The sequence below is a fragment of the Stegastes partitus genome, unplaced genomic scaffold (assembly GCF_000690725.1).
Source record: "Stegastes partitus isolate 25-593 unplaced genomic scaffold, Stegastes_partitus-1.0.2 Scaffold572, whole genome shotgun sequence".
Taxonomy (NCBI): Eukaryota; Metazoa; Chordata; class Actinopteri; family Pomacentridae; genus Stegastes; species Stegastes partitus.
Window position 1 is genome coordinate 229,070 of NW_007578303.1, and position 23,862 is coordinate 252,931.

The window sequence follows — 23,862 nt, forward strand, 5'->3', positions numbered from 1 at the left end:
TGTGCCCGGTCATACAACGTTAGCATGAGCTGTGCGGCTCTCGACCCGCTCCTCCCGTGGTTTGTGATGTGTTGAGTCTGAGGTAAATCTCAAAATGGCGGTCGCGCTCTTCTCTGAAATGTCACATCCGCATGGAGATCCAAACACGGGCCCATCCCCGGCCAGGTTCACATGGAGCGGGCGTGTGCATCAGACATGGGAGAAATATAATATAAGTACTAACAACAATTATTAGTCGAATGGGAATTATAGGAATGACAATAGGTGGCTCGGCCTCCAAGCGTTGCAGCGGGCCCCAACTACTGATTTACAATGACTGGAGCTGAAAAACGCGGTGTGAATGTGGGAACAAACTGAAGTGCTGAATTAATAATCATTATTACACTGTTAACTTCATGATAGGACCTTTAAACAAACAAAGTGAAAAACTAAAAATGATAATGATAATAATAATAATAATAACAATGATAATAATAATTATAATAATAATAATAATGGTAATAATAATAGAGAAACCTATAAGTATTTACAACGTATATTACCTATTAAATAAAAGAAAATGCCTCCTTTCAAAATGGGTAGCATTATCTGTATGGTCATATTTTTCAAGTAAAACATGAATGTGGGATTTTGAATTCAATGCAGTTGGCTTTTTACATTCTGCAGCACTCTTTCACTATACCTTCTATGCTGCGACCTAAAATCTGTTGATGACAGATCATTATCAAGTTTTATTGTAGTTATGTAGTTATTGTAGTAACAATTTATTTGATTTACTCACTTCTTATATATTCTGTCTTGATCTTGTAATTACAAGTAATGTAAATATTGTAATGCAATTTATCTAAATAATTATTCTAAGTCTGATTTTATTGTGAGGCTCTCTACATAGTCCCGACTAAAGCCAAAGTTTCCAGGCCCTGCATACCCTCGTGTTTTTTTTCCTGCGGTGTCACTACAGGGCCTGCATTACTTAAAATGCTTGTGATTGTGATCACAAAAATTCACTTGTTAGTTTAGATTATTACAAATTCACTAAACATAATATTATGGAGAATGTGATAAGTTTTAATTGTGCTAATGAATTTAAATGTTTTCCCATATTCATTATCAATAAAATGCAAACAAGCGTTTTTTTAAAAGCCACTCTAGACGTTAAACCATTTTTACTATTTAGTTACCTACATATAGACAAATATTTGAAAATAACTGAAAGTAAAAGGTTACAATATTGTAATGATTTTTTTTTTTTTTTGCAGTTTTTTATCACAGTGCATTATCATTGCTCCATCCAGTCATAAATTATTTCTTTATCAAGGCAGTCCTCATTATGTTGTGTTACTGACACAGCTGGCGGTCCATGTCTGCAGTGCTGAAACCAGAGCCTTCGGGTTTTGATGGCATGGCACCATCCAGTGGAATAAACACAGCCCTGCACCCGGACCACAGTTAAGATTTTTGTCCGAGCCGTTATTTTTTACGTTTACTTTACGTCTTACTGCGTTTTTAGATGTCATATCAAAAACTCTTGTCTCTGAATACTCTGAATAAGTAAGAATTATATATGAACTTCGTGTTTATGGGTGTTTACAGGCTGGTTTTGTTGTGGCCGCAAAATAAAAATACATACATTATGAATATATAATTTTCCTTTTAAAATTAGTCAATATACCCTTAATCGGTTATGAATATATTAATGAGAAATAAATAAATAATGTAAGATGCTTCTAATTTTTTTTATTATTATTATTTTTATTTTTTTGTGGCTGCAAGGTGGAGCAGTTGGTTAGCATTGTTGCCTCGCAGCAAGAAGGTCGTCGGTTCGCGTCCCGGTGCACCGAGATCTTTCTGCGTGGAGTTTGTATGTTCTTCCCGTGCAGCGTGGGTTCTCTCTGGATTCTCCGGCTTCCTCCCACAAGGTCCAAAAACATATTCAGGTTAATTAGTGATTTTATATTGTAAATATGAGTGTGCTTGGTTGTCTGTCTCTAAGTGTGGCCCTGCGATAGACTGGCGACCTGTCCAGGGTGTCCCCTGCCTTCGCCCTAAGTCAGCTGGGATAGGCTCCAGCTCCCCGCGACCCTGGTGAGGACCAAGCGGTGTATAGATAATGGATGGATGGATGGATGTTTTTTGGTTTGTTTTTTTCACAGCCCTAAACTGTACATATAGCTCACAGCGCATTTTTCATGACCAAACTCGCACTCTCTTGCAAGCTTAATGGGGAATTTTCACTGAGGTTCTTTTGTGTCAATGCGATGACGGACGTGTCAGACAGTCAATCAAGCTCCGAGCACAGCCCTAGAGCCCACCCTGCAGTGTTCATGTGACCAATTGGTGTTTGCATCTACAGTAATGGGCGGGCTAAAGCGCATAACATGGTTGTCTGTGTTGTATATATCCCGACGTCGGCAACTAGGAAAAATAGTTAGCTAGGCTTATCTTCACAGATGGCAGGAATAGGTGGCAACGCAACATTGTAGTGCGAAGTAAAATAATAACGGCGACAGTATTCATGGATTTTCTCATATAACTCTTTATACGGTGTTCATATAGTCGTCTTTTAAACATTAAACGCGAATTTCCCTCGAGTTTTTGGTGCATTAAATGGAGGAGAAGAAGGAAGACGGAGACGCGGAGATACAGGAACACGGACCCGAGCACTGGTTCTCAAAATGGGAGCGGCAGTGTTTGGCCGAAGCGGAGCAGAGGGAGCCAAGCGAGGAGGAGGCCGACAACGACCAGGATAAACTGTGGCATCTCTTCCAGAACTCCGCTACTGCCGTGGCACAGTTGTACAAAGGTGGAAACGAGCGCTCCCTGTTTGCTTGTTCGTCTCACGACGCCTACTTTGCCGTTATACCATTGGCTTGTTTGTTAGCAACATTGCTACGTCCCGAGCGTTACTGTGAACTAATGTTCCCGTCAGTATTGGCAGGACGCTAACTAGCCCGTTAGCAAAGTCGCTAGCCGGTACGGGGAAACTAACGTTTACAGGTGATTTTGCAATGCTAAATTTAGCTAGCTGGTGCTAGCCTGTGACAAAAATGAGTTACAAGCCCAAATCTGGCCTTCCACGTTTATTTTGACCACTGAACAACCATGGCTAGCCTAACTGACATCATTAAAGAAGCTTACGGTGACTTGAGTACTTTTGTCAATAAGCTAGCTTGTTGACACTAAGTTACACAGCGGCGGATAGCTAACGTTAGCCAGGCTAGTTACAAAATGGCGAAGGTAACAACAATCGTAGCTACGCGACATTCCCAGATGACAGTCTCTTGTATTCTGTCAGTGTTAACATCTGTTGTATCGGTCGCGGCTGGCTGAAGAAGTGTCCTTTAAAGATTTAAGACCGACGCCTCACAAGTTTACACTCGCTTTTTGTCACCCGGTTTCTGCTGAGAGAGCAGTGCAACGTTAGCAAGCGTTATAATCACAAGATGGCGAGGATAATATTGGTTGGCTGTGAAATTATTGGTTTGTCCACAATCTGCTATCGCTTTGGACTTCTAGGACATAATAAATTCCAGTGCAAATGGACAGAGTTCGACTTGTGAAGCCCATCTGTGTCTGGCATGTATGTTTGACACTGCTCTGCAACTTTACTGCTGAGAGGGCAGTTAAGTTCGTGTGTCGGTGCTCTCTTGCTAAACAAGCTGCTGCCAAGCTGGCCATCTAGCGCTGGCTGACAGTTATTTTTATGCCAAACCTTGTCACTGCAATTGTAGATGCAAGACAAAATGGCGAATGAATATGAAATTCACTTCAACCCCTCTTCGTCCTTTGGTCACGTTAATCTTCATATCCCAAGGGTCCTTGCCTTAAAATTACAGTCTTTCGTCATTTATATAAACCAGACGTATTTTCTCCTTTCTCTCGCAGACAGAGTATGCCACCAGCAAGGCCTGTCATTGTGGGTGCCATTTCAGAATGCTGCTACAGCAGTCACCAACCTTTACAAAGGTAACTAACCAGTCTCTCTGTCCTTGTGCTTCTGAGCAGTATTTATTGATCAACCAGCTACTTAACCTACATTTGTGTTTGCATTTCATTCCATCAATATGGACACTGGCTGTCATTGTACTTGTGAATATAGACATGGTTTTATCGACAGGATTGTCCATCGAATGGTAAACAGATCTGGCCATTATCACTCTTGTCAGCTCAATATTGATCAGTCAGGGATTTTAGGTTTTTGTATATAGGTGAAAGACATGTTTATTATGAAGTTAAAAAAAAAACAGACTGCACAATGTCAGATATTCAAAGAGTGAAACAAATATATTTTCAAGTGGCGTGGACAAAATTGGACTGGTCTTATTTTACTGTGGTCCCCCACAAAATAGGCAGATGTTTCCATTCTAGATTATATCGTCGTACGAGTGAGTGCTTAGTAGCTGGCACCAGGTTAGAAAATGTGCTTTTTAAAACATTCACAACTGCTAACAATGGCAGGTATTTGTTCAGTTTTGCCAGTCACATGTACATCATCATTTTGAGTTTAAAATCTTCATCAGAAGTTGCCCGGTGGTAATTCTGAACCCTGGCAGACTTGTTGTTGACGTGTGACATGCCTTTTTTTGTATGTTTGTTTTTGATAAATATACGCAGAATGAAGTATATGCATTGTAAACTGTGATATTTTGATTTGCTAAAATATAGATACTGTTAAAGATGCCATACATATTTACTCAGCTTTGGAAAACATAAGTGTTTTTTATTCTAATGTTGTTTTCCACCATCACAGAGAGTGTGGAGGCCCATCAGAGAAGCTTTGATCGGGGCATCCAAATAGGCCACCAGCGTCGTAATAAGGTGTGTCTTGTTCCTATGTTCCTGTTCCCTGTCGTACTTGTTTGGTATTAGGAAACAGTTGCTTACAGGCTACACTAGGTTTGCACAATGGGGGTGATGAAGGGTACAAAAGAATGGATCAGTGTTTGGTAATGAAATGAAATATTTGCTAACTAATAGATGTATAACTCTTGCACTGGATTGTAGGACATGTTGGCCTGGGTGAAAAAGCGTCGAAGAACCATCCGTAGGGAGGACCTTATCAGCTTTCTGTGTGGCAAAGCACCGCCACACAGGAGTAGCAGGGCCAACCCTCGGCTGGCCATGGTGGCCCCTAGCCGGGCTAATTCACCAGCTGAGACTGGCTCATCTGTGGAAGCAGACCTCCAGCCCTTCAGGGAGGCCATAGCACTGCATGGTAAGGAAGGCTAAGTGCAACCTGTCTTACAGCTCACACACCAGTGGGCATTCTTGCTAAAGTATCAGAAGTGATTTACAACCCAGGGGGCAGCTTGATTGATGGGTATAAAATCTGTGTTGCTACTGGTCAGTACTGAAGGCTGCTTGTGCTGCATATCTGTTTGCTGTGTTTGTCCAGTCTTGAGAGTGTTCCATAGGTTCTTTAAAAGTGTGTGTGGAATCTAGTGATTCTACAGATTTAAAAGACTTGAGGTTTTGGAATGTACAGTAGAGTGGCTGTGAGATCCAGAGATAGTCTACTGAGTTCTTGTTGTCTAAGCACTAAACTACAGTATATTAGTATGTGAGGGAGACTTTCTGTGTGTGATAGCGTGCTTGTCCTTCAGTCATCGTGCTCTGCCATATGTTGCTCAGAGATAAGGGTATGTTGTGCGCGGGTGTGCAAGTATTGGCCAATGGTGAAAGAGGGCCTCACTTGTGTTAACCCCTACTCTGTGTGTGTTTGTGAGAGAGAACATATGACTAAGTCAGAAGCCGCATTGTCTTTTAACTACTTGGTTTTTAAAACTGCAGATGCAACGGTTTCTATTTATATTCCAGTTACATGAGAGTATGTTAGCATTTCTGTTGTGCTGTCAACACAAGTGAATATTCAGTACTCACACATTTAAAGGGGCCATTTTAGGGTGTACCTGAGGTTAGACTGGATCATGTTTGGCATTTAATGGTTTAGGTTACAGAAATGCAAGTTAAGCCTCTGTCAGGAGGTTTCAGTGTGTCTCCATTCTCAGTCATCAGATACCTTTTTGTGTTTCACTACTGATGTTTGTGTCAACTCAAGACGTCATTTTGACATTTATACAAAGTATATGTAAAAATTCCGACTGTAATCACTGCGGCCTTGTTTCTTTTAGGTGATTAGAGTCCGATTATTTTTATTTTTTTGTAATACTCAAAAAAATTGAGTAGAGCATCCATGTATTTTTAGCTTATCTGCAGCACATACCATTTGCTAGGTGTTTTAATAACATTAAACTGGTATTTAGTGTGACTTTATGTGTTGGATTAAAAAAACAAGCCGCATCAGGGAAGCAGTACACACTGTACTGGGATAGAAAAAGGTTGTTTAAATGATTTACTACAGCGTGATTTTATGTTGCACCTGTCACATCATTTGTTAAGTCACAGGCACTGTAGCCAACAGTGATCCTACAGCAAAATGTACTTGTTTTTGTTGCTATGGTAGTAATTATAATCATACTAAGTTTACTAAGTACTTGAATACTTGTGTTTTTGTGAGATGTTTTCTTCAGGTACTGTTTTATAGAAAAACGTCTTAACAATGCAATTCTGAAGAAGCTTAAGCCTTGTGATTCCCGTTCTCTCTGTTAACCCAAAATGGAGGCAGAAACTGAGTGAAACCAGAGCCTGAATGAGTGACTTTGACTAATGTGAAATGTTGTCAGAGGTCTGTTTACATGCTGTCCTTCCCCAACACAAGGGACTCTTTACTAGTCACATACTTTAATAGTACATAGCCAGTTAGAGACAGAGAAATGTGATATACCTTTTTCCTTCCGTAAATTGCACCAGTGGTAGATACTTACATGCTTCGAGTTTGCCAATGTAAAATGTTTTTTTTGCCCTGTGATCATTTATGGAAAGATATACATTGGGTTATTCTGCTCCACTATGTAAATGCTACATTGACCTACCAGTTGTCATTTGAAAGCCCAACAAATGCGATGCACACTTGTGTTAGTAGCAATTCACTTGGTCCGCTCAAAATACACTATTGATGTGAGTACTAGTAGTGCAACGGAACATACCTTTGTCCTAAATTGTTTAGCACAGGTTGTGGTGAGAGGTATATACTGAGCTGATGATTTGTGCACCCTACACCCCTACTACAGAATGATACAAAAAATTTGCTGAATGCAGAATAAAATGGATTTCGGACTTTATGGGAAAAAAACAACATTTGATTGGTTAATGCGAGCTTGCTGCAGGCTGTAAATGACAGAGACCGCTGCTAAAATTCAACTGCTTGTATATAGCAGCAAGCTCATCAAGGATAATTTTTAAACAGTTATCAAGGTTCTTAATAGGTAGCTAGCTTAACTGTTTTATTTTTCTGTCCAGTAATGCTCTTTGTTTTTTCTTCTCTCTCCCTTCTATCCTGTCTTCTTCCACTTCTGAAGGTCTGAGCGGAGCCATGGCGAGTATCAGTGTGCGCTCTGGTGCTCCAGGTTCTCCCACACATGTGAGCGGGAGCAGCAGTAACGGAGGTGGTGCAAGTGGAGGTGGTTCTTCCGGCTCTGGGCCGGTGTGCCGCAGCAGGCGTAACGGGCTCCAAGATGTCGACCTGAACACTTTCATTTCAGAGGAGATGGCACTGCATCTGGACTCTACAGGCTCTGCCTCTGCTGGAGGGGGAGGAACCAGAAAACGAAACTCCACCCAGTGTAGTGATGTCATCACAGACTCCCCTACGCACAAACGCAACAGGATGATCTGATCTGCTGCCTGCCTATGTGTGAGGGGTGGGGCAGTAGCCTTCAAAGCCAAGGCTAGGAGAGGGGGATGGATGGGCTTATGTCGGACAGATGCGCAGATGTACAGACAGACATTCGGATGCCTGGGCTGAAAATAAAAACAGGGACTGAAGGCTCTCAGTTCGGTCTGTTCAGTTGAATGAATTCTATTCCTTGTCTCCTTTCCCAACACTAGTACTACAAATCACTGATCTACAATCAGAACATTTAATGAGCATGTGTGCACTTGGGTGGGTGACTGGGAAGTCTGGACGACATCACACATTCCTCAGACATCACTGCCCTGGAAAGGAGACAACGAAGAAAGTCACCAACTACTTCTGGGATGCAGACCGTTCTCAAGGGGTGGAAATGCACTGTGCTGCTCGACAAGTAAAAGCCACTTGATCTTTGACACATTTGTGCCCTTCCCTCCCTTAACCTCACTCATCCTCACCCACCACCTTAATAAGGAAGTGAGGGCCATGATCAAATCGTTTCACTCAGTGGATTGAGTTGCTCGCCAAATGTTGAACCCAACGTTGTCAGAGACTCACCCCGCGTCAAACAACCCGCCTGTTCTTTCTGTTACTTCATCATTGCAGCTCTTATTTGATGTTGCCTGTCAGTGGTGGAGCTAAATCGCCTAGTAGGAATACGTGTGTGGCATCACCCAGCCTCATCTGCCACTTGTAACCAGTCACATTTCTCTGGCTACTACTAGGTTGACGGCATCTAACTATCGATAGCAGGCTGTTAATGTTTGGACATTCAGACATTCTCTCTGCTAACTACTCTGCTTCAGCAATGGCTCGATTTACTTCAGCCAGTCACCCTTTTTCGTTTTGAGTTCTTCAACCACCAGTGTTAAAATTCTAGCTTTGTTGCCACTGTTTGCCGCAGCAATAGCCAAGTTATTTTGCATTCTTTTCCACTTAATTTTTTTTTTTGTTGTTTTTCAGGATAATGGAAAGGAAATTTTTATTTGTGTATACAGCTTCTCAGACAGCCCATTTGCTGACTGCGATGCCCTCCCCCCACCTTTACCCCTAGTCTTGTTATGAAAGCAGCTGCTGTTTTATGTGGTCGTGTGATGATTATGATGAGTTGCAATAAGGATTTTTGCACTTAGCTTTCACCTCTAACTCATGCAAACAAATCGGCTCTTCCATTGTATTCCAGTTGTAGCTCGTCCAGCCCTCCGCTTGTGGTTGGTCCACACAAATATGTTGTGTGGCCCAACCTTAGGTGCTTAGAAAACGTAAAACACTTGATACGACTAGAAAAGGAGCTCTTACACACACCTCTGATTCCAGGAACTCTTCGAAAGTATTTGACCATGTTGCTAAGTGTTTCTGCGTGTGGGCTCTACTAGTATTCAGAGACTCAGAGACCTTCCCTGTTTGACAAATGATTTAACTTATTGGGGGATAATTGGTGCTGTAGAGAAAGCATAAATCACACAGATGTTATCACACTATAGGCGTGTCTTAACAAACCTACCAAACATGTCACCCAGTGCACACAAGATACTGGATACTGGAGGTGCTGGGACACTGCTTTATGTGCAAAGGGGAGTGTGCAGTAACAAAATGTGGATGGGTTTGATTTTTACTCGGTACAGAATGATGCAACTTTGGGCTAGTTTCATTCTTGAAATAGCTGTTGCCTTCCATCCTTCAGTGAGGGAGTCGAGGAGGAGACGCTGACATCACGAGTCAGAAAATTGGGTATATTTAGCAACTGTACAGCAATGTGACCTAGTAATGTACCAATTTTTTTGACTTTTTTAGGGTATTTAAAGGTTATTGGAACTAAACCCTTGCTCGTTGATGGGTGTAATTATTGCTGGAATATGCTTTCATTTAGCATAGGAAGCTAATCGAGTGTAAATTATTTAAAAAAACAAACAAACAAACATTGAGTTGTCTAGATTTGAAGCCAGTTCTCAATAATTCCAGTAATGCCCTGCTGTATTAGTGACAGTAAGTTGTCAGTGAGCTGTTTGGGGAATGAAACCTTCAATGTTCTACTTATAATACCCACTGGAGCTGACTCGAGATATTAATGTTTCCTACTTTCTCCCTCATCTTTTTCTTATGTTGATTTGTTTACTCCCACTCACCTTTCATTGCCTGGAAAGTGGGTTCTCTTTAGCTGTTTAAATCATGCCAGTTTTTAACTTCCGTTACATTTTGGTCACAGATTTCATTTTTTTTTTTTCCGTTATAGTTTGGCCTTCGTATTCATACGTGATTGCAGGCCCATCAGTGACAAAAGACGCAGGCTGAGATCTGCACCTGGGGAGTTTGTTCAGTGGTTGGAAGTGAAATCACTGAATGACACTGATGAAAATCTGAGGTTTGATTTGCCTGCAGAGTCTATAGTTGTTGTGAACGAGGGTCAATAAGCAGTTCATGTTGAAGCCATGTCAGGTGCAAAATAAACAGTGTCATGTATGCTGCGAGTAGCTTCTGTTATTACAGTTATTTAGTGAATAATAATATAACATAGGAAGCATCCATGTTTCTTGAATAAAATTCTGCCCAAAAGTCACATTTCAAGTCCACTGCAGTTCAGTCTCTGGGTCTCGACTTTGCAGAGCGCTCATGGCAGAATACAGAGGGTTGCAGAGGAGTGAATCCTGAGGACTGACCTGTCAGCTTGTCCACACGCCCTTCATTAAATCAGAGGAATGCGTTTTGAATATTTCAGTTTTCTTCTCCAGACACTTAAATCGCTGTTTTGTGTCTAACACTCCACTTTGGCATTGGTAGCATACTTGACTGAAGCTACATGGGGCATTTAGCTACAAACCAGTAGCTAAAACTGCCCGGTGTTTCTGTTGTCAGTTAAAGGGAAGGTGTGAAGCGTGTGCTGACGGGACAAATTAACTTAATTTAGCCAATCAAAGGACACTTTCCCCCCGCCCCCCCCCCAAAGGTCTGACTCAAAAGTTGGCCGGGAGAAGGATTGCGCCGTCTTTTCAATCCCGCTCTTCAACCTGCCGAGTTGATCCCCTGCCGATTAGCTTGGTTACAATAAGAGGGGGCACGTTGTGTTTTTTCATTTCTTCCCTGAGCCAGTTTTGGCCTTCATCCATATTGTTTCAACAGGCTGATTTCATGCCACATGTGTCTGGAGCCAACACTATTATCAGCTGTTTCTTGATACTTATTTGTTTAAAAAAAATAATAAATGGCTAATCTATATACTTAACATTTAATTGTTGGTATGATATATGTGGTTCACATTGTAAAAGAAATAAAACTATTGAATTGCAATTGGATGGACTATGTTTCATTAAAGAAGAAAAACTGAATTTGAATATTTTATACATAAGGGTTCTCTGCTAACACGTCCTGCACGTCTGGTGTTTTTTCTGTCAATTTGAAACTCTTGGACTGAGAGTTTAATAGGTCGAGTCACGTTATCTGGAATGATCAGCTGATAGCGAATGAACCAAAACTAACCTTTCAAATCAAGGAAAATGTTTTTTTTTCTCTGCAAATAGGTGCCCACTATTATTATTATTAAATTAGGGTGATTATACCAGATTCCTGACAAATGAAGAGCAGTAAATGGGTAAATAATTGTACTTTTTCCATTCCGTTAGGTTGATGGTCTGTAGTTAAAAAAAAAAAAAAAAAAAACTCATGACATATTTCAGGATGTTTGATGAAACAGACGTGCTCATCAGCTTGTTATTTTTCCACCGTCACAGAACAGAGCTGTGGTTCTGAACTGAGGCACTGAAGTCGTAACAGTATCGACATAAAACAAATGAGGGTCAGCATTTTACTCAGACATCCTGCTACTTGCCGCTAGGTGGTGCCGAAATACAGCAAAACAAATTGTTCATAATGCATCAGACTACAAAATGCAGAAAGATCAATGACTTGGTTCCTCCGTAAAGTAGAACCATTTCAGTACAGCTTCATGAAAAAGCACTTCAAGAGAAAGCGTCTTTGTAACTGTTGCGCGGGGAAGTAAATGCATTCAGCATGTTTGTCCACAGAGCACCTTTTAAAGCTGCCAGGTTTAAGGAGCCCTGTGGAATTTTCCTAAGAACAAAAGCTACGTTTACAGGCAGCTTCGTGTTAGCAAAACGCACTATGCACATCTGAGGTGCAGCAACAGTGCACATCGCATGTCTTTGCTCAGAAAACACCTATTAAAAGCAACATTTTTAGAATTTTGCATTATTTACATGCATTTTTTCTTTCTTTGTTGGAACATTGTGTCACCTGCATGCGTGTCCTTAAATTATGCAGTACAAGAAACCTTTATATTAGCAAATTTGTTTATTTTGTTAATCGCTCAGGCGTGGTATCAGTAGTAATTAACATATATAGTTTTTGAGACATGTATTTTCAAGCACTGACATTTATTTATGCGTCACTATTTCAGACGTCGGCTACTGTTTGCTCAGAAAATGACAGAGGCAAAGCACCGAGGTCTTTCCTGCGACAACACCGTGACATTAACGGTGTGATTGTTTGTCTGAAACATGTAATAAAACCACCCAAAATTAAATACTATCACAATTTATTTTAGCCAGCAAAGAAGAAAGCAAACACACGCTGTTCAACATAAAAATAACAAAACCCGACAGAATATCTTTTCTTATCGAGTATGATACTCTGTCGTATAAATGAACCGCGAATATGAATGATGCACATGGAAAGCCAACATCCTCAAAGAACTGCCGTAGCTATCGGTTTGGTCCGTGGGTGTGAAACATTACAAAGCTGTCTTCCCACATCCTTCATTGTGCCTCCACCTCTTCATCCTCACCTGTAGCTGCTGGCAGAGAGCCACAGAGCAAAGACTGTGATTATCAGCAGCCACATAGAACTCCTTGAGTTTCTTCCCGACACACTGACAAGGAAAGCCATCCGACTATATGAAAGTGTTTGTAAGGGAAAGAATTGCGTCATGATTCTTAGACTGTGTAGTGTGGAAAAAAAGGAGATCTTACAGGATGTCTGGATTCTCTCTGCAATTTAGAGCTTGCACTGTAGCTTTGTGCAGCTATATCTTATACTAAATGACTAGAATATTTTAAGGGCTCAAACCAGATGTCTTTCCTCGGGCAGTGAAACTCAAGGCCTATGAGAGATGAAGAATAGAAGGTGAGCTCCCAGAGTCCGTTTGTGTCTAATGAGAGCCTCCAACTGAACACAGGACAAACGCAGGTTTGGTAGTGGGGACTCAGATCTGGCTGAGGGGCAGGAACTTCTGGTAGTAGCTCTTGGTTACGTCAATCATCAGGTCCTGCGTGCACTCTGGGAGCTCTCCTGAAAACAGGCCTGAGAGAGTACGAGAGAGATGAGGCTGGAGATATGACAGGTGACAGAACTTGGAAGGAAGAGTTGAAACAGACTAACATATATACTGGTTCAGTGTGTGAGCATGGCTGACCTGGGCATCCAGAGAAGACGGTGAAAGGAGGCACCACTGTCTCCGGAGGAAGCACGGTGTTGTCTAAGATCTTGCAGCAGTCCTTCAACACACAACGACGACCCTGCACACAACACCCCAAACAAAGGCATGTTAAACATCAGCTACTGAGTCGCAGGTTTCCAGTGATTCTGAGTCTTTTCTTGATTCTGTTTATTATAGAACAGAAGACAACGAGCGGAGGCTCTTTAGAACAATGTAGCAGTGAGCTCAGGTGTAGATTTAAGGAGCAGATATAACATTAAAAAGCACAGACTTTTATTTTGAAAAATTACTATAATGTTACTCTACAAAAGTTCTTTAACATCTCACAGAGCCAACAAATGCCTCAGACAGTCTTTTTGTTTTTTATTTATTCTCAAAAAATAAGCTCATGACAGTTTCCTTGCACTGAGTGAAAACTGAGCTGAATTGAAGTATTGTGCTTCTCAAAGATCTGGTTACATTTGGGACATGTATGTACGATTTGGAAGAAATCTGCTGGGAGCTTATGCATTAAATCCCAACCGTACCAACAATCTCAGTGAAAAGTTACATGATATTTTCATTATGAACAACCGAACTTGAGAAGCATCCTAAATATTTCTATAAATACGAAGAGAGGCCATTAACTCGCACAAAATGGTATTTTTCCACAGATCATGGAGCTTATTTATACATGTGTAATCTTATATAGTTTAATTTCAGTTGTTAAAAGAATATCTTGTTGATTCTAACAATCATGCACATCCAGTTGCTCCAGAAACTTTTCACACTATGTTTTTATCTCCCACTTTAAAATGGCACAATGTTGCCCAAATATGCTGTTTTTTTGTTTAATCTAGTCACCTATCCTATAATGTTTGAATACTTGCAATGTGACATTTTTTTCTTCTGCATTCACTAAAAGCTATCACTATCATGTTTTATACTATAAAAAACAATCAGTTTTGTCGCTCCTTCAGTGACCTACTGGTTACTAGTTAATTTGCCAGACATTTGTTAGATGTCATATCTCTCTCTCTCTTCCCAACATTCATGTCTTTATCTCTACTACCACTGTCAATAAAAGCAAACAACACCAATCATAATAATAATAGCAAAAGATGAGCATCGTAAGAAATCGCCATACTTCTGTTTCTACATAACTAGCTAATGGTAATTAAGCAGAAACTTCTTTGACAAAGCCCTAACTTTTGAACCACAACAGCTACAAAAAGTGGAATTCTTTGTGTTTCATTTCTTGTTGCTGACAGTCTTCTACCAGTGTCTGTTGAAAGAAGCCTGCGAGAAGCTGCTGCTGTTCAGTTCATCTGAACATGACAAACATGTGACTGTTTCACCACAGGCAATAGGAGATTCTGTTTCTGCCTCTTCTCACTGCAGCAGTTTTATCTCTTTCAGCATGATTTCCTTTTTCTGCTGATGAGCTTGGTTGTGTGCGTGTGCTGTTATCTCACTCACTATAACACAGTTCTTGCCAATGTGGACGTAGGAACCAATCTGTGCCGCATTGACCACACAGTCCTCCTCAATAAAGACGTGGTCTCCGATGTGCAACGGGAAGAATGCCACTCTGAAGAGAAAAAAGAACAGTGGGAAGAGAAATGAGAATGGAAGGTACATGCAGCAACCAATGGAGGATCTACTACTCTTTCTGTGTGTTATGAAACAATCAACCGAGTTTTTGCACTAATAAACTGACAAAATGAGACAAATGAAGATGTCAAAAATATTTCTTGTCCTTGTGTCATATTTTGTGGAAATAGCAATTTCTCATAAATGTATTCCTGTTCCAAATAGCTTTTAAATGATGACTCATTTTTGCAAATCACAAAAGCTACACTTTAGGATCCAGATCATGCAGCATTTTGATCCAGTGTTTAAACTGTCATTACAATGGTTTTACAAGTTCATGCTGTCCTCCTTGTTTTCTACATCACATGTTTTAAATGTGTCATACAGTAAATATGGAACTGAAGCTTGATTTAAAAAAAAAAAAAAAAAAGTCTGTCAGAAAAATCCCAATTAGATACTTTCCCTAAATCATTTAGACTTAGTTCCTGTTCGGATTATGAATATATGTTCAGTGACTATATTATCTGTACAATATGCAAACACTGTTTGATAGCATCACCTAAAATATAAGACACTTTATCAAAGCAATAAAGCTGAAATTACTGGCTCTAAGCTGAATATCCGGGATACTTACCCTTTGCTGAACTTCTTGAACGGTGGTCGAATGACACTCCTGCTCTTCACCACACAGTGTCTCCCCACCCTGACATTAGCCAGGTCTCCCCTGATGATGCAGTCATTCATGACAATAGTCTGGAATAGGCACACACACACACACACACACAAACTCAGCAAAACATTATACACAGAAAACACAGTGGTTACTACAAACTGACAGCCAGTGTTTGTTCCTCACTTTGCCATTGAGGACGATGTTCTGACTCCCACACAGCACTGACTGTCTGCTCACTTTGTTGCCAGAAGCCTGGAATAAAACGACAGCAGTGGTTATTTATCGCCTAAAAGTGCATTTGTGTTCCTGTTGTCCACCTGAACTGAGCACAAACAATGATTCCATTTATCCACCGTCCAACGCCCTGTTCAGCTTTGGCTAACCGGTTAGCACAATAGCTACGTTATCTTTAAAAAAAAAAAAAAAAAAAAAGCCTTAAAATCAAACCCATTACCGTTTCAATATACTCCGCTTTGTTGTACAGAATTTCTGACAACTCCATGGCTGGAAATGCGGTGAAATATCCCAGACAGTGATTATTATTCGCTAATTTTGTCTAAAGCATCGATGTGTTTTTGCTCTGATCTCAGCTTCTGCTGCTGATTCTTCTTCTGTTGCAGGTTTATTGGCAGCTGGCAAACACAGAGCTGAAGCATCAGCGCCACCGGCTGGTCGGAGTGTACAACAGACTGTTCACTGTTTACGACAATCTTTTTTTTTTTTTTCAAATCCTCTTCTCCAAATCAAATGAGTTCGTCTAAGGCACTGAAATAGGATTTGATAGCACTAATTTCTTGACCCGTTTTTATCTGTGATATCAAATTTCAATGTTATCTTTCTGAGGCTCACTTCATCTCAAATTATCACATATCTGCTTGACCATCTCTGAATTCCATGACTCTTAAATACTTCTGAAGATATTTGTGACATTTTTGATATATCAAATTATTTCTAAGATTGTTTTAAATTGTTTTCATGGCCGTTGACCCACTTTCAGCATGTTTTTTGTTTATTGTTTTCCTGTGTTTCAAAATTCAAAAAATATAACAAAGAATCTTTTTTTAAAAGAAATATGCTGATATTTTTTATTTTCAATAAGTACCTGATATCAATATACATTTTCACAGATATTTTTTTATATATCTGTAGTTCTGCCTGAACTTCCTGGAACAGTCCAGTAATGTCGACACTTCTGTGCAACAGCTGCACCCAGTGGACTGTTGTGGTAGCGACAGGAAAGTTCTTGAAGACTCTGGAGCTCCTCCAGTGCAAATATAAAAGCTGAGACAGTCCCACCACTGAAACAGAAAGCCACACACAGCGTTTCATCTCCCAACTAGAGAGCACATCCACAAACACTGAAGATGCTGTTGTCGCGTGGACTCCAGTTTGCCATCAGTCCTCTCATGGATGTGTACTGGCCTGTCCGCATGCTGTGGCCACAGGTCAGACCACTGCTCTGCCAAGATCTCCTGCAGAGAAACCTGAAGGAGCTGCGCAGCAACGTGGAGCTGATGGAGAAACTTCAGCACAAGATCCTGGAGGAGACAGAGCCTTTTAAAACCGCTGCAGCCCTGCATCCAGTGTCCTTCCAGCTGCAGAAACATGGAGAGCACTTTGGCGTGACGCTGGACACTCAAGACTTTTCCCCTGAGGAGCTGTCTGTCAGGCAGGTGGGCAGGAAGCTGAGAGTCAGCGGGAAGACAGAGAAGAAACAGGAGGATGAGAATGGGTTTCGCTCTTACAGACTCCAGGAGTTCAGACAAGAGTTTAACCTGCCTGACGGCGTGAACCCTGAAGACATCACCTGCTACCTGGATCCAGATGGGAAACTCCACATCACAGCAGCCAGAGCTCCGTGTGTGGAGGAGGTTGGGAGAGAGCTGAGTATTAAGAGGAGCCTGGAGGAGAAAACACAGCAGAATGTGAGTTCGTGCGCAGAAGGAAGCACCACAAAGACAGACAACAGCACACAGGACAAACCTGAAAGCATCGAATGATATACATGTTGTTGTTCCAAAGCTGCTTATCTGTTTAATAAAAGTGCTCAGTGATGCTCATGTATGATTCTGTACACATGTACTTGTGTTAAACCAGAATTTTCAACAAATATATTAAATGTTTGGCTTTGTCCTTGGATTCCTTGTTTAATTTATAAATCTCGTCACACTCATCTGACACACATTTTGTGTGAGCATCAGAGAGAGCACAGTAATTACAGGGTTTGTCATTACTTGCAAATTCACTGATGCAATACTGGAATGCTGTGGATATAAAAAGCTTTTTTTTTTTAAAAAAAAAAAAAGAAAAAGTATGAGACACAGACGAGGTTAGGGGAGGTGGATGAAAAGCCTTGTCCTGTTTGATAAGGTGTCATTAGGTCAAACATGGATAGAGTTTCTCCTGTCTTTTTGTTTTTTTATTGGCCACACACCAGATTAAGTCTGAATATCATTAGTTATTTATTTTGGGTGGGGCTGCAAGTTGGCGCAGTTGGTAGCAATGTTGATTTGCAGCAAGAAGGTCGCTGGTTCGCGTCCCGGTGGGGGCACTGGGATCTTTCTGTGTGGAGTTTTAGTGTTCTGCCCGTACAGTGTGGGTTCTCTCGGGCTTCCTCCCACACAGTCCAGAAACATGTTGAGGTTAATTGGTGATTCTAAATTGTCCGTAGGTGTGAATGTGAGTGTGCTTGGAGTGTAGCCCTGCGATAGACTGGCGACCTGACCTTCACCCTAAGTCAACTGGGATAGGCTCCAGCCCTACTGCACATTTTCAAGTTATTTCAGAGTAAAATTAGTATAAAGTGTGGGACATTGTGACCCTAGTGAGGACTAAGTGGTGTATTTTTTTATTTATTTTGGGTATCACGTCATGTAAATTTATGGGTAAACTTTCCCTCTTCACTAGCACCTGCAAGTCTTTTCTTACATATTTTAGAGGGTCAATCACCCAAAGAACTATTAAACAAACCTCTCATTAAACATTTAAATACGTAGTAATGACCTATAAGATAAACCAATCTCACTCTAGCTGGTAGCTAAAACTTACAACTCTGGTTTGACTCTATGGATCTCAAACATTATTGTCACAAGGCACATTTTTACATACAGACATAGCTGTGTAAATGATAACAATTAAGACTAATTCCAAGGCACACAGCTGAAAATCTGGTTCTGTACCTTATGTGATATTATTGTGGAAAATGTGCTGAGCATAGAAAGAAAGTGGGATGACCTTACTTTGGCGAGAGCACAATATCCTACACTTTATACAAACTTTACTGTGAAATAACTTGAAAATGTGCAATTATTTAGTTAAAATCCAAAGATTTGTTGACTGAGCCACCAATAATTCAAGATTCCAAAAACGCCACTTTTATTTATTTATCTGACAACACAGTGACACAAGTGTCTGCTTTTACTTTTTTGTTGGTTACCTCAAATGGTTTTGCATTGCTTTGTGTGAGACAAATGAAGTTAGAGGAAAAAAAAGATGATTCTGATCAGACTCTATGTACTTTATTAACAAGACTGCAAGGTGGCGCTATGGCGCTGTTGCCTCGCAGAGGCATGTTGAAAACATGTTGAAGTTAATTGGTGATTCTAAATTGCCCATAGATGTGAATGTAAGTGTGCTTGGTTGTCTGTCTCTAAGTGTAGCCCTGTGATAGACTGGTGACCTGTCCAGGTGAACCTGCCTTCACCCTAAGGCGGCTGGGATAGACTCCAGCCCCCCCACGACCCTAGTGAGGATTAAGCGATGTATAGATAATGGATGAATGGATGGATGAATGGCTGGCTGGATAGATGATTTGATGGAGATTTTTTTTTAATTAATTTTTAACAATTCTAAGGAATGGGTTTTCAGACAGTATGAATTGAGTGCAAACTCATCGACAATAAATCAAACAAATAAAACAGTCCATTTGTGTTTGTTATTTTAAAGTTCTATTACTGACACAATGTTATAAAGTATTACAGATTTAAAGCATTCTGCTCCGACAGTTACTTAGCGAGGGCATAAAAGGATTCTATGATCGATTGCTCCTCCCTGGCTGGAGTCCCAGTTCTTTTTTTTTTTCTTTTTTTAATTTATCAAGTTTAATAATTACAATTAAGCGATTTCAACACAAATGTTTAGAAAACGAAAAAAAAAACCCAAAACAAAACACACAAATAAACTGCAAAATACAAAATAAAACCCCGGCTTGTGTTGTACGCATGCGCTTCACGGAGCCCTTGACCCCGTCTCTTCTTCGTCGCTTTACATGCTGGTTGCAGCTACCAGTAGCTTTTTTCAGTCATGGCGGCCCGTGTCCTGCAGCAGTGTGTCCGCTCCTTCGCCCGGCCCTCGCTGAGGCTGTGTTCCGGTACCCTTGCAGTCAGAGCCGCTGCCGCCCCGACAGCAGCCCTCCACCGACCCCTCTCGTTCGCCGCAGACAGCCGGAGGACGCGGTGGGTCGGCCAGAGACGGGTGAGTCTCCGGTAACATTGAAGAGCCGTGGCCTAGCTGTGACCTACCGATGTCTTTCACAACCGTGCGGCTAACACAGCCTGCTGGAAGTTTATGGTGGGATGGAAGCGGGTTATTTTAACACGAATGAATGTCTGTTTGTCGAATATTCTGGTTGGAATTCACAAAAACCTGTTACGTTAAGTTTTGGTGACAGAACTGCCATGTTTTTTCCTGTTTGCTAGTTAGCTAGTTAGCATAGTTGGTGCGTTCACTGACACTTGTGTTTGCGCCTCTCTGACCTGCCGTTTGCAGCCACTTGCATGTCAGAGCTTAAACTAACACTATTCAGCGAATTCAGGCTTAGCATTAAGTCCAGCTATATGGACTGTTACGCACGGAATTGTGAATTGACGCAGCGCAGAACTATCCATGTGTAGAGTGTTGCAGGATGTGAAAAGCATTAAAACTTCAAATGCTTTGTTTGAATGGCTTGTTGCTTACAGTAAGGATTACATCAGGTTATGAGTGATGCTGCATTATTCACATCATGTATACATAACTTTAAAAAACTGAGAAGGAAAGTTGTATTTTATAGAAGATTTAATTAAGATACGAGACTGTATATGTTAAGAAAGAGTAATAAATTCCATGTTCTCCACTTCAAAAAAACATAAAAAGCCTGAAAAATAGAACAATGTTCAGCTTTGTTTTGAATGTGAACGCAGTTAACTAAGAAACAGCATCCTCACTGGATCTCAATCTACAACTTGAAGTAACTTATTCCAGTTATGAGTGTTTAACTTGAACCTGACAAAGTAAAACTTAACTGATTAAGAGCTAATTATCAGCTCTGATATTCAGCATTTTTCTGATTGTCAGGTTAGTCAAGACATATTTTTTAATTGTTTTGTAGTGCACTGGTTTGGCTCTGATGCTCTGTCTGTAGTGGTATGTGTATATTGCAATATTTCGTGATAGTTCATGTCTATCTAACATACCCAAAGTCTCTTCCAGATGCTCAAACATCTTTGTAACTGTACTTCTCATGCGGTCTTGAAGCACAGCCTGTTTAGAGTTTGTAACAGTTTGACCTGCAACATAAACAGCTTCAGGCCCCAGTGATCACACCATCTTTGCTCTCTATGCCTCACGCCACTCGTCACCTGATTTATTCTCCTTCCTCTTTGCCCTCCTCAGATCCCCTCAGTGGGTGTGTTGTGCCGACAGTATGGCGACCTGCCCCCCCTCACCCTAGAAGGCATCAGTGAACGCGTCATGTATGTACTCAAGCTCTACGACAAGATCAACCCTGAGAAGGTGAGAATGAGCACAGCCTAGCCAAGAAACTATCATCAGTTAATAGCTAAAACAATCAAGAAAGGGTCAGACATGGAATTATGAAATGTGACTCATCTGTGACTTAATATCTTATGAATGATATTGTTTTATTTACATGTTGTTTTTAATGTTAATTCTTTGAAGTTTAACAATTTTGTGTAATATGTGTATCAGATATTTTAACAATTGGTTGTTTGCATAACATTGGTTAGATCTTGTCTATATTATTCTACCAAATGTGCTGTCAAACTTGTATGTTGTCCTGAGACCACAGTAGCAGCTTTGTATGTGAGAGACTCGGAGAGAAATGGCTGTTTTTTCTCTCTCTCTCTCTTTAGGCGAACAATCCAGCTAATGCACAGTAATGATTTATTCAAAGTTGTTCAGTGTTTGTGTGGAATATCCATTTAAATCAAGAAGCCGTAGTGACTGTGTCCTCTTCAGAACTAAATCACAGAGCTGCAGGATGACTCGACTTGTCATTTTTTGTGTAAAACTATATTATAATTTATAATAATCATTTCTGTCCTGCAGCTGGAGGCATCTTCCCACTTCATTAAAGATTTGGGTTTGGACAGCTTGGACCAGGTGGAGATCATCATGGCCATGGAAGATGAGTTTGGTAAGAACCGGTGCACAAACCTCTTTATGCAGCAACTAGTTTTCTAGAAGTTTGAAGTGTACTGCAAAGAAAAATGTTACAGATCAATGGTTTAGACATGAGGTCAGATGCTGAGGTCGGAATGTAACACAAAGATGCTGCTTAAAAACTACAGGAATGATGGATCTTGTGTAGGAAGAAATGTAATATAAAAAGTGTTTCCCTGTTTCTATTCTGAAGCAGTTTTGAATCTGATGCCTTGTGGTCATAAGATGTTGATGTGTTAATTTGCAGCTTGCAGTTTGTCTTAAAGTAGAGTCAGCGAGGTGAAGAGCAGGTTAATGCGGAGTCAGTACACTGACAATCATCGTCCCCATGAGAAGTTTGTAAAATCTGAAATAATGTGTTCTCTTAGGCTGATATTTTCCCCTCGACTATCTGAGGTAGTTGGATCTCTGCTGAATGACGAGGCACGTGAGGAATTTACGGCTGCTGCTCGGCATGCCGCTGGTGTTTACTTCATTGTTTGTCCCAGCTGTGACGAGCTGAAATAGTTAATTGAGGTCCAAGGACAATATTTACTTAAAGCAAGGAAGCGATCCAATATTTCAGCAGACAAACTTGTGTGGTTTGTTTAACTGGATAACTAATTTGAAATTGATTTATTAGTTATTTGACAGAGTTGCATCCCTTTCTGTCATTACTGTGATGGTACAGATTAGGGATGCAAATTGTAAACAGATTTCTTAACCATTAGTCAGCAATTAATGAGCAAGCACTTATGAAATGAAGGATATATTGTATTAAAAACATTGTTTTTCCCCTGTGCTTATAGAGTTAGATCTTCATCAAAGCTGCAACATTCCCAGTGCAGACTGAGCAGGGTGGGGGGGGACAGCTCGTCGTTAATAAAAACTACTCTGTTTTCAGCTCTGTGGATTAGCTTTTCTGTTTTGCTTTCTATTTTTTTTTTATTTATTTAAATTGCTCATTTAGCTTAAGAAGTACAAGATTATGAGAAATTCTTCAGTCATGGATAGCTGACAAGAAAAACAACAAAACTTGGAGTGCCAGCTGTTTAATTCATAGCTTTCAAACACATATTGTTTGCTCATATTTTAATGGTTGTGAATTTTCTTCACCTTGTTTATCTGTGTGTGATGTTCAATGTGCCACAAATGCAGTTCAGTCGATAGAACACATGTGCACACCGGCATCATTTTGCAGTGTCTTTTTTCAGGACAATTGTGTTGACGGGACCTTTTTATACTTTGTGTTTTTGCTGCAGGCTTTGAGATCCCAGATGTAGATGGAGAGAAGTTGATGAGTCCTGGGGATATTATGCAGTACATCGCAAATAGGAAGGACGTTTATGAATAACCTGTCTATAGCTCACTGCAGAGGCAAGTCCGTCCTGTTTTCTGTCCTCTTTTGTCTTTCTTAGATGACACTGATTGTGTAATTTGTTGGTATTGAGTAGTTTTTTGTTTTGTTTTTTTCCCGTCCAGAGAGAGTGACCCTACCACACACGCACAGGAAGTCCTTGTGAAGCAGATGGACGCCAAATCATTTCCCACTTCGACCCCCGTCAGCTCTTCTGTCCTTTACAGCGATGTCGACGTCAGCTGCCGCGTCTTGTGTTTAACTGTATTTAAATGAACATGTTGTTGGGAGCTTGGGGGTAAAACTCAATATTAAACAAGGTTATATATCTCAGAGTTGATTTTTTATTCTTCCAGCTCCTCCCTGTGATTCTGATGTATAATTTCTCTTAAATAGATCAATAAAGACACATTCTCTGTGGTTGTGCATCTAATGTTCAGCTCCCTTATGCACAAGCATGTCATGACAACCAAAATGCAACTTCAGAAATAAAGACAGTCGTGTAGTTGAATTTAAAGTGTGTTTTACCATTTCTGTAATAGAACTTAGGATCTATAATTATCTGACAAAGTTTTCTAATTAACAATTTTGTCGAAAAACTAAAGTTGCCACGGGTCTGGCTTTGTAATCCACATATTGAA

General features: G+C 40.5%; 4 protein-coding genes across 5 annotated transcripts; 3 read left to right on the forward strand and 1 right to left on the reverse strand.

The window, feature by feature from the left end:
- The first annotated feature begins 2,439 nt into the window (after window positions 1-2,439).
- On the forward strand, window positions 2,440-11,035 carry hapstr1a (HUWE1 associated protein modifying stress responses a). Its single transcript, XM_008288731.1, has 5 exons — window positions 2,440-2,803; window positions 3,886-3,966; window positions 4,751-4,818; window positions 5,005-5,215; window positions 7,419-11,035. The coding sequence occupies exons 1-5, from the start codon at window positions 2,608-2,610 to the stop codon at window positions 7,733-7,735; spliced, it is 873 nt and encodes a 290-aa protein (XP_008286953.1). The 5' UTR covers window positions 2,440-2,607; the 3' UTR covers window positions 7,736-11,035.
- A 1,246-nt stretch (window positions 11,036-12,281) lies between these two features.
- On the reverse strand, window positions 12,282-16,054 carry dctn5 (dynactin 5). Its single transcript, XM_008288732.1, has 6 exons — window positions 15,899-16,054; window positions 15,628-15,696; window positions 15,406-15,524; window positions 14,658-14,769; window positions 13,176-13,278; window positions 12,282-13,063 (listed from the first exon to the last, which is right to left on the reverse strand). Exons 1-6 carry the CDS (start codon window positions 15,944-15,946, stop codon window positions 12,966-12,968), a joined length of 549 nt encoding a protein of 182 aa, XP_008286954.1. The 5' UTR covers window positions 15,947-16,054; the 3' UTR covers window positions 12,282-12,965.
- Window positions 16,055-16,751: 697 nt separating this feature from the next.
- On the forward strand, window positions 16,752-17,583 carry LOC103362397 (heat shock protein 30-like). The gene has a single exon (XM_008288733.1). The coding sequence runs from the start codon at window positions 16,809-16,811 to the stop codon at window positions 17,442-17,444; it is 636 nt and encodes a 211-aa protein (XP_008286955.1). The 5' UTR covers window positions 16,752-16,808; the 3' UTR covers window positions 17,445-17,583.
- A 2,099-nt stretch (window positions 17,584-19,682) lies between these two features.
- ndufab1b (NADH:ubiquinone oxidoreductase subunit AB1b) lies at window positions 19,683-23,732 on the forward strand. Of its 2 annotated transcripts, none has more exons than XM_008288736.1 (5): window positions 19,683-19,917; window positions 21,097-21,216; window positions 21,772-21,859; window positions 23,127-23,241; window positions 23,319-23,732. In XM_008288736.1, exons 1-4 carry the CDS (start codon window positions 19,747-19,749, stop codon window positions 23,216-23,218), a joined length of 471 nt encoding a protein of 156 aa, XP_008286958.1. In that variant the 5' UTR covers window positions 19,683-19,746; the 3' UTR covers window positions 23,219-23,241; window positions 23,319-23,732. The 2 variants fall into 2 exon arrangements, with proteins under 2 accessions (XP_008286958.1, XP_008286957.1); XM_008288735.1 differs by having other exon boundaries at window positions 19,684-19,917; window positions 23,347-23,732.
- The last annotated feature ends 130 nt before the right edge of the window (window positions 23,733-23,862 follow it).

Coding starts and splice junctions, on each gene's coding strand:
- hapstr1a (XM_008288731.1), top strand. CDS start 2,608: ATGGAGGAGAAGAAGGAAGACGGAGACGCGGAGATACAGGAACACGGA. Junction 3,967..4,750: donor AGTCACCAACCTTTACAAAG/GTAACTAACCAG, acceptor CCACCATCACAG/AGAGTGTGGAGGCCCATCAG. Junction 5,216..7,418: donor GGAGGCCATAGCACTGCATG/GTAAGGAAGGCT, acceptor CCACTTCTGAAG/GTCTGAGCGGAGCCATGGCG.
- dctn5 (XM_008288732.1), bottom strand. CDS start 15,946: ATGGAGTTGTCAGAAATTCTGTACAACAAAGCGGAGTATATTGAAACG. Junction 15,697..15,898: donor AAGCGGAGTATATTGAAACG/GTAATGGGTTTG, acceptor GTTTTATTCCAG/GCTTCTGGCAACAAAGTGAG. Junction 13,064..13,175: donor CGTCTTCTCTGGATGCCCAG/GTCAGCCATGCT, acceptor GTACTCTCTCAG/GCCTGTTTTCAGGAGAGCTC.
- LOC103362397 (XM_008288733.1), top strand. CDS start 16,809: ATGCTGTTGTCGCGTGGACTCCAGTTTGCCATCAGTCCTCTCATGGAT.
- ndufab1b (XM_008288736.1), top strand. CDS start 19,747: ATGGCGGCCCGTGTCCTGCAGCAGTGTGTCCGCTCCTTCGCCCGGCCC. Junction 21,217..21,771: donor ACAAGATCAACCCTGAGAAG/GTGAGAATGAGC, acceptor TCTGTCCTGCAG/CTGGAGGCATCTTCCCACTT. Junction 21,860..23,126: donor GGCCATGGAAGATGAGTTTG/GTAAGAACCGGT, acceptor TTTTTGCTGCAG/GCTTTGAGATCCCAGATGTA.